At 41.9% G+C, this 9,818-nt stretch overlaps 1 protein-coding gene across 1 annotated transcript in view; it reads left to right on the forward strand.

Annotated features, from left to right (window-relative positions):
* si:dkey-181f22.4 (receptor-interacting serine/threonine-protein kinase 2) overlaps positions 1 to 7,498 on the forward strand; it is an 11,872-nt gene extending 4,374 nt beyond the window's left edge. Inside the window, exons 4-11 of the mRNA XM_027136576.2 lie at positions 816 to 943; positions 1,056 to 1,105; positions 2,453 to 2,614; positions 2,700 to 2,785; positions 2,899 to 2,967; positions 3,478 to 3,670; positions 3,777 to 3,914; positions 6,590 to 7,498. Coding sequence (XP_026992377.2) covers positions 816 to 943; positions 1,056 to 1,105; positions 2,453 to 2,614; positions 2,700 to 2,785; positions 2,899 to 2,967; positions 3,478 to 3,670; positions 3,777 to 3,914; positions 6,590 to 6,912 — 1,149 coding nt within the window. The 3' untranslated portion in view covers positions 6,913 to 7,498. The remainder of the gene's footprint in view (positions 1 to 815; positions 944 to 1,055; positions 1,106 to 2,452; positions 2,615 to 2,699; positions 2,786 to 2,898; positions 2,968 to 3,477; positions 3,671 to 3,776; positions 3,915 to 6,589) is intronic.
* The last annotated feature ends 2,320 nt before the right edge of the window (positions 7,499 to 9,818 follow it).

Raw genomic sequence — 9,818 nt, forward strand, 5'->3', positions numbered from 1 at the left:
TCTTGTGTTTTGTTAGATACAGACAGCAGTTCCTCTAGGATGGGACATCAATGTGCTGCGTGTCTCCAAGCACAGCTTCAAGTGCACAGAGGAGACCCACAGGGACGGGCCGATACATGAGGGCAGCTGACAGGGCTTTAGGCAACAACCGGCAGGACTGGTATCTGCACAGCTGGAGCACAGCCAGAGCTCTACCAAATGACAGCAGGCTACTGATGTGCATGTTTCTGACCAAACTCAGAAGGATTCGACATCCTCTAGTGAGACCTGTGCAGCATTTCCCAGAGAACACCAGAATTGGCGGTTCTGCTATTGCTGCCAAGTTCTCTGCATAGACTGAAGGAGGTTCAAACTGAGCACATTGGACAAACATAAAAGAGTCTGGAGACGTGGGGATCGTTATGCTGCCTGAAACATAATCCAGTATGACCAGTTTGGTAATGAGTCAGTGATGGTCTCGGGGGAAATATTCTTGGGGGGACTCACAGACCTCCAACATGCTGGCCAACAGATCCCTCACTGCTGTTAGGAACAAGGATGAAATCCTTAAAGCTCGTGTCAGATCCTATGCTGGTGCAGTAGGTCCTGGGCTCCTCCTGGTGCATCATGATTCCTGGCCTCAATATTCAATTTGAATATTTTGTTTATTGAGATCCAGTGTGTGATTTAAGTATTCACTATCAAATCCAAATAAATGTATAATATTAATTTAACTCTCTGCTGTTACTAATAATAATAATGTAAGAGTCAGAGTCGTCCTGATGATACTGATGATGGTGATGATGTTCTGAGTCTGAGCGTGTTCTGTGTTACAGCTGTGTGACTGGGGATGTGAGACGCTGGTGGACGTGAGAACACGAGCTCCATGTTTCAGAGACCTGGCCTTCCTGGCACCAGAGCTTCTGCTAGGAAACCTTCCAGGTGTGAAGTCTGACATGTACAGGTGAGCTCCATCTTCAAGCCACATCTCAAATATTTAAAATATTTACATCTTCACACGGATGAACAGTTTGGTGATTCAGTCGGGTTTCATTCGTCTTATTACTCACTTTCAGTTTTGGTGTTCTGATGTGGGAAACACTGAACAGGCGACCATCGCATGAAGGTACTATATACTTTACCTGTCTCTCTCTCTCTCTCTCTCTCTCTCTCTCTCTCTCTCTTTCTCTTTCTCTCTCTCTCTATCTATGTCTCTCTCTCTGTATATCTCTCTCTCTCGCTGTATCTCTCTCTCTCTCTCTCTCTCTCTCTCTCTCTCTCTCTCTCTATCTCTATCTATGTCTCTCTCTCTCTCTCTCTCTCTATCTATGTCTCTCTCTCTCTTTCTCTCTCTCTCTCTGTATCTCTCTCTCACTCTGTCTCTGTCTCTCTCTCTCTCTGTCTCTCTTTCTCTGTCTGTCTCTGTCTCTCTCTCCCTCGCTGTCTCTCTCTCTTTATCGTTTGATGTAATTAGTCAGCCTTTTTTGTTCCTCTTCTGTTTTACTTCTGTGTTTTTTTCCGTCTCTGTTAGAAGGATGTAAACTTCATGACCACTGTTTCCATCTTCATGGTTCTTCTCTTTATCAAAACCATCTGAAAATCATCTGTGGTGTGTGAGTGTGTGTTTTGGGTGTGTGTGTGTGTGTGTGTGTGTGTGTGTGTGTGTGTGTGTGTGTGTGTGTGTGTGTGTGTGTGTGTGTGTGTGTGTGTGTGTGTGTGTGTGTGTGTGTGTGTGTGTGAGTTTGTGTTTTGGGTGCGTGTGTTAGTGGGCATTTTTGTGTCTGTATGTATGTTCATTGTGCTGAAAAGGGCAAAAGTGTGACCTATTGCCCCACTAAATGTGGCCGGGTCAAATTGACCCGGGAGGACAAGATTAATTTTACTTGCAAAGTTCATAATTTGGAACAATCCTGGTAAATTTCAGGCAAATATGTGGAAGGAAACCCAAATTATGATGCATTAAACTTTCCAGATGAGTCAAATAGACCCCAGGTCTGCACAAGGGTTGTATAAATATGATATGTACTATGGCAATGACAAACCTTAGCACACAATTTTTTTATATAAATTAAACAGACTATTTTGTATAGATAGGCGTGAAGGTTTCCGTCACAGACAGAGGTTTGCACAACAAAAGCAGGGCTGAAGAACTGTGAAAATCTCAACAGGGGGGAATCACACCTCGGGACCTGCACCAGAAAATAACAAATCCAGTAAACCTAGTGTTAGATGCTACTCGCTAGCAGTGATGACACAAGCTGAGTGTTGGGACATGAATAAAGATCTAATCACATGAAAAATGAAGAAATGTACAACTCTTCTTCTGACATGTTGTCAGAATTTTGTGGTAGAGATTTTAATCATTTATTCATTCTGATGAATAGACAAAATTGATGAAAGTTGACAAAGGTCTTTAATAATTTTTTTTTATTTAAATTCCTTACTTATTTGTTTTCATGATATTTGCTTTTAGGTTTGGATCAGCTGCAGAACCTGGATGTGTGCGCTCGGGAAGGGGCGGAGCCAGGTATGGTGAGGAATCTGTTGCCCCTGGAGACACCACAAGGCCACGCCCTCACTCAGCTCATGACCAGATGTTGGTCTGTCGATCCAAAACAGCGGCCGCTGGCTGAAGGTTAGCCAAAAGTTCAGTCTTAAATAAAAACGTATCATTTCTGCATATTTCTTTTGCTAATAAACAAAATTCTGTCTCGATACAGATTGTGTGCTGGAGCTCCGGAAGGTTCTGGAAACTCTGGACCCAGGAGCTGAATGTAGAGCAGTTCACCTGATAAGAACCTGTAAGGTACTGAACAATCATTCGTCATGCAGAATAAATCAGACAGCAGTTAATTAAAGAGGTGAATACTGAATCAGGTGAGTGTGTGCGAGTTATACACAGTCATGTGTTCTCTCCAGGAGAGGGCGCTACAGAGCTGTAAACACACTGCAACCTGGGAGCTGCCTATTGAGCTCAACAACCTGGAGGTACAAATTTATTTCATCTGCTTTCAAATTAAACTGTCTGCTCTTTTAAGGTGAAACATTGCATTTATAAGTAAAATATTACTGTTACATAATCATTTTAATTTTTTATTTGTTTATCCGTTCACCATAAACCTAAGCTCCGCCCACCTTAAAATCACACTATTTATTATTAAAAAGCTTCTTTAAATAAAATAAAAATACAAATCTCACATTCTAGAAGCATCCATGAAACTTCACGTGTTCAAAGCAGCTTTACAGACATGAACACTGTGTGCATTAACATTTGTAATTCTAACAACATACAGGAAGTTTTTAAAATTACGTTCCATTTGTTTATATTATGTATGCAAAATTTGCAAAGCCTCATTTACATAAATCCTTGTATGAGTACCAGGACCTGAACAATCAGCTGTGGATGATGAATTGTGATATCTTACACTTTATTAAGTATAATAGCGCCACCTGTAGTGTCTTTGTCTCTGCTTACTGTTAACACAAACACCTCCTCAGGGCTACGGAGGCTGTACGGGTCCAAAATACCTGAAGTCTAAGACGATCCCAGTGACGGTGCCTTTTTCACACAAACACAACTGTGTTTCACACACAAACACCGTGACACGTAAATCAGACGAGTCGAGTTCGAGAGGAAGTCCGCCTTCTCCCGCTCCGGCCCGATCCTTACCTCCGACGGCGTACTGCAGGAGTGAGCGAGTCTCTCATACTGTATATTTAATATAAAATATATCTTCAGTCATATTAGATCTTGTTTTCTTGGTGTTTGTTGTTTATTTATGTATTTTATGTTATAGATGTAGGCATTCACACTGCTGTGAGACATTGTGCTGGAGTTTTGGGCATAAAACACACTCGAGCTGCTCCACCCCTGAACACACCGTGTAGCTCGCCGACGTCCCAGACACACACAACTGTACATCCTGCTAACCAGCGTAAGAGGACACACATAATATATACACACTACTGTGATCTCTAACACGTGTACGACAGCCAGGGGTTTACTGCCTTTATTGTCACGTTCCTGTTGTAATGGTTATTCGCTCGTTAGGTAATAAGAGAAAAATTATAGGTAGTGTGTAAACTCCTCTGTCCTAAAGATGGCAGTTAAAGGTGAGGTCTCTGTTGTTTGAAAGCCAATGTTGACATATAAAATCACCAAAACAGACACACCCCTAACCCAAACAGGTCCCACCCCTGTATCGATAGCTCCGCCCACACATACATACGTAACCCGGGCGACTAACAGAAAGAAACGTGTCTTTATCATAGCTGAAGGGAAGAACAATACGATTGTAGATAAACAAACAAGCAAAAATGCCACACAAGCATAATGATGTAAAGGACAAAGGCATATATTAGTTCTGTGTAACAAAGCAAAACCAACGTTACTCACCTATCGAGAAGGAAAAAAGCGCCTCGGCGTCTTAAGTAAAGTCGGCCACATATTCACAGGTCGGAGTTTCCCGAGTCGATAACTCCTGAGCTAAACGCTGTTACTACACAAAACGCGGTTGTAGCTGCCTCTCTACATTACTACGACAGAAAAGAGGTGTTATTTGTGTAGTAACAGCGTTTAGCTCAGGAGTTATTGACTCGGGAAACTCCAACCTGTGAATATGTGGCCAACTTCCTGCTCCTTCAGTTCTCTCCAGCGCTGGAAAGCTGATCCTATATTAACACGTCCTACTTCTTGTCCTTATCGTAAGTCTTTCTTCTCTTTCTTTCTTTGTTTTTATCCTCCATGTCGATGTTAAAACCGCTTTCTGCTAATGTCACACACGCGCACTGAACACTCTCTCCGCCCATATTGACAAGACACGCCCCTTTATGCTCATTGGCTACACGTTTGTTTTGTTTTTGTTTTGTTTGGTGTCTCGACTGAAGCTTTTCTCAAACAACAGAGACCCCACCTTTAACAAAACCTTCAGCTTTTTTGGGACTAAATTAATTCTAATTAAACTTCCGTTTTTGGAGAAATTTTTCTACAGAATTTGGATAAATGAATTATTAAGTATTGTGTTTTAAGCCCCGATGTTTTAGTTGAAACCACGTTAATGGTCAGACACATAAACAAGACACGTTCAAACAATCCGAAAAAGAGAAATGAAATGTATTTTGCTTGAAAGTTGAAATAATCTAAATATTTTTGGTAATATACTTTTTTTCTGACATGAAAATATTATGTTTGTGAAGAAACATGTTGGATTTAGATGTAGATGTAAATTCAGGTCTACCTGAGAAGGATCTCCATCAGCAGCAGTGAAGCTAAATGACTTCAGACACACACGTCTCTTCTAGAGCCGCCAAAATGTCTCACATAACGAGATAAATGAGCGAACGACTGCAGCTTCATCTCTGGTTAGGTGTTAAGTTAAGTGTTAAATGTTAAGGTGTTAGACCGAGTTTCTCACTCAGGTCAGTAATAAAGTCACTGCTGTGAACTGAAGCTCGCATCTTCATGAAATGCACAGACATGTTTTTAGGTTCAGAGTTAGGACGATGTGTTTACATGCTGGAACTCGCCTCCTGATTGAGTGCAGCTAAAGTAAATTTGTCCTCAACAAACATGGTGTGTGTAGTGCGCTGACTTGTGCACTGTAACACTGTAAGCACTTCAACCAGATTGTTGGTGAACTTCCTGAATGACAGAAACCACCTCGTCTCTGCCTTATCTCTGTTTCCTCTCGAGAGAGTCACTGTTTTTCTCTTTCCCTGTTTTTCTCTCGACAAGGATTTTTGTGTGTGTGTGTGTGTGTGTGTGTATCTGTGCGTGTGTGCTTGTGTGCATGTGTATGCGTGTGTGCATGTGTGTGTGTGTATCTGTGTGTGTGTGTGCATGTGTATGTGTATGTGTGTGTATGTGTGTGAGTGTGTGTCTGTGTGTGTGTGTGTGTGTCTGTGTGTGTGTGTGCGTGTGTATGTGCTTGTGTGTATGTGTGTGTGCATGTGTGTGTGTGTGTCTGTGTGCGTGTGTGTGTCTGTGTGTGTCTGTGTGCGTGTGTATGTGCATGTGTGTGTGTGTGTGCGTGTGTGAATGTGTATGTGTGTGTACAGTATGTGCGATTTTGATCCTTAGTAAGTTTCCTGATCTATAATCAGATGTCTGTGGAGCCTCAGTGAGCTGTGCTACATGTGTTCATGCAGAAGAACAGAATGTCTCTGTGTATTTGACCTAACAGGAAGTAAAGCAGTAATCAGGACAATCGTGTGCAAAAAATATTTCATTCAAATGTGTTCATCAGAGCTAATTTTACTGAGCAGCCGTCATGGAGCTCCGTCATAAACATTTAATCATTGAATCCTAAATATAGACGAATAATAGAAGAATAATATTAACGCGTGACTATGAAAGATCACAACTGCTTTGAAATGAGAATAAAGCTAGATTAAGCATGAAATGAGTGAAATAATGGAGAATTGAATTTAATAATCTTCTAATGGGGGTCTTGTACTCATATAATATGAAATACAGGATAAATGTATGTTTATTTTAATATTTTAATTTTCTTTACAGTGTGATTATTTCTTCAGCTCACTTTCCTTTATCTGATCTAATCTGATGTTTGTAATCTGATCGAATCTGATCGAATCTGATCTCTCTCTGCAGCCTTGTGTCCCGTGTCCTCCGGCTTGACCTGCTGTCAGCTCCTGCAGGAGAGACGTGAGACCATTGTGCACTTCATGACTGAGGGGCGACTCAACCGCCTGCTGGACATGTTGCGCGCGAGGCGTGCGGTCACGCGTGAGGACTATGAGTTCATCACGTCAGCCATGACACTGAGCGCACGCACACGCTGCCTTCTCGACACCTGCGCTTGTCTGGGCGAGAAAGTGGCCATCCTGGTAGCTAACACTCTGGGTCTGGTTTCCATGGAGACCATGCAGGGACACGCCCGCTCTCGGATATCTCCTAAAGGCCAGGTGGGGTGAGGGGATGACGTCACTGACGCGGACCATTCTTATTGTTATTGTTTTATCTAAGCAGCTTTACATCCCTTTGTGATGGACGGAGAGACAGATGAGATGTAAATTTAAGACGTGTGATTTAATCACACGAGAGCTGATCTGATCACAGAGCATTATACTTCATCATCATCATCATAATCGACGTTCAGTTAATCACTGTTTGAAAGCTTTTAAATAAATCTCAGCCTGTTAAAGCAGTCACTGTTCTATTAATACATTATTAAAGGAAGATATTTATTCAGAAATAAAACAGAAAAGAGATTCAAGGTTTAAAGGTTCAGCTTTTAAATGTACTCATATTTATAATGTGAGCTGTAATTTATTTTCTCTGTAATCATGTGTCTGGTGTTAGAGCATTGAATGCTCACCTGTAAGACACATCATGCACATTAGTAGTGGATTTTATCCTGCAAGTATCTTGTAACAAGATCATCTTTATTTTTTATTGCTTTCTCAAATCAACTGATTATCAATAAAGTGCTCATGTATCATGTGTGTTTAATTATCAGTTAATAAAATGATGACTTGATTAACCCAAGTTTAACCTGAACGCTGTGGTGTGTTGGTTGTTTTTTCAGTTCACTCATCACGGCTCCTCTCACAGTCTCGCTCTAATTACATGCCATGTTTCCACGAACAGCAGAAAGTGCGGCTTCCAGATGCTCGTCTCTGAGAGCGTTTTATACGAACGTGTCAGATTTGTCACTCGTGTAATACTATGTCATGTGCAGCGCTGTCTGAAGTTCATGTGCTCTGTCTGGAGCTCTGAGACATGGTGAGAAGGTATTAATTCTCCATAACAGTGGCTCTGACAGAAGCAAGCTACAGAAATCACAGCTTTACTGATAATTAATGCGTTTACTTTAATACGATATCGTTTGTATTGTAGCAGCTTGTTCAGGAATGGAAGGAGTCTCCAGTGTGAGCTCTGTGTCTCTGCTGAACTTGTGTTCCACGTCTTCAGGACAGACGAGTTTACACTTCTTTGTGGTTTCTCAGTAAAATGCTCCATCATTCACAGAACAGAAGGGGCGGGGCTTGTAGCTAATAACAGGCGCCATTCGTGGCCTAATGGTTAAAGAGTTTGACTCCTAACCCTAAGGTTGTGGGTTCGTGTCTCGGGCTGGCAATACCATGACTGAGGTGCCCTTGAGCAAGGCACCGAACCCCCCAAACTGCTCCCCGGGTGTTGCAGCATAAATGGCTGCCCACTGCTCCGGGTGTGTGTTCATGTTGTGTGTGTGTGTGTGTGTGTGTGTGTGTGTGTGTGTGTGTGTGTGTGCACTTTGGATGGGTTAAATGCAGAGAACGTATGTCACGTCACTTTTACTGAGAGATAACATGTAGCTGTACCTTCATTGTTAGTTAAATTAACACGCTAAGATCATGTGACTAAACGTAATGCGGCGTTCGGTCCTGCTCCTGGAAGTATGTCTCATTCGGAATGAACGACTTGGTGTTTTTATCATCTGATCAGTGAGTCTGAACAGAGCTGAAGTGAGTGTATTAGTGCAGGATAAATGAACACTTAATTAACACAAGTGCAGAAAGCAGAACTCGCTGGAATTTAACAAACCTCAATCAGCTCTATAAACCTGATTAACAGTTGTTTGTTATAAGCTGATCCTGCAGTCTTACTGTTCCTGAGGTCACAATGTTCATGTCTATGTTTGTGTCTTAAAGAAAGATCAAAGGTTTCACTTTGAAGCTTCACAAGGTGCTTAAAGCTTTTGTCAGGACTTCTAACCTCACCCTTAAAGTCACTTAAATCAATCTGGGCCAAAAAAAGCTCTTTTTATCACATGAGAGGAAACAGCAAGTGATAAACGAGCCGTTATCTGGAGCAGTAAAAGTAAACGAGATAAAGAGAAGCAGAAGTTAGTAAGAATGTGGGATTTATGTGTTACAAGAAGAATAAAGCACCTGATTATATAATCTCACTTTTTGTCCATATAGTTATAGTCATAGAGAACAGGAATGATTTATTATCCCACTCTTTGTTTATAATGATTTATAAACATGATCATGTCTTCCTTCAGCATTCAGAAGCCTCGCACTGAAAAATCCTTTAAAAAGTCTTCAAGTGACCCAACTGTTAAACTCCTGAGTTTGCAGATGATACTACGCTCATCGGTCTCATCCAAGATGAGTCTGCATACCGGCAGGAGGTGAAGCGGCTGGTGCTATGGTGCAGTCAGAACAGTCTGGAGCTAAACACCATCAAAACTGTGGAGATGATAGTGGACATTAGGAAAGACCCCTCAACACTACTCCCCCCTCACAATATCCAACAGCCCGGTGTCATCTGTGGAGACCTTCAAGTTTCTGCGCACTACCATTTCTCAATACCTGAAATGTGAGTGCAACATAAACTCCATCATTAAAAAGGCCCAGCAGAGGATGTAGTTTCTACGTCAATTAAGGAAGTTTGGTCTGCCACAGGAGCTGTTGGTGCTGTTCTACACTGCAGTCATAGAATCTGTCTTGTGCACATCCATCACCATCTGGTTTGGTGCAGCAACTATACAGGACAGTAACAGACCGCAACGCATAGTTAGAACAGCAGAAATAATAATTGGTGCCCCCCTGCCCACCCCCCAGGACTTGTACGACACAAGAACAAGAAACCGGGCAGTAAACATCACCACTGCCCCTTCACACCCTGGACACGCCCTCTTACAGCTCCTCCCTTCTGTCAGGTGCTACAGATCTCTGCTTACTAAAACTGCCAGACAGTAAACAGTTAACAGTTTCTTTCCCCAGACAATCACCCTGATTAACACCTCACCATCATTATATTATAATTATAACACTGCCTCTTATCATAGGTACTGCATTATCAGGACTGTCAGTCATCACATCATCTGTAT

This window comes from Tachysurus fulvidraco, chromosome 2, assembly GCF_022655615.1.
Source record: "Tachysurus fulvidraco isolate hzauxx_2018 chromosome 2, HZAU_PFXX_2.0, whole genome shotgun sequence".
Lineage (NCBI taxonomy): Eukaryota > Metazoa > Chordata > Actinopteri > Siluriformes > Bagridae > Tachysurus > Tachysurus fulvidraco.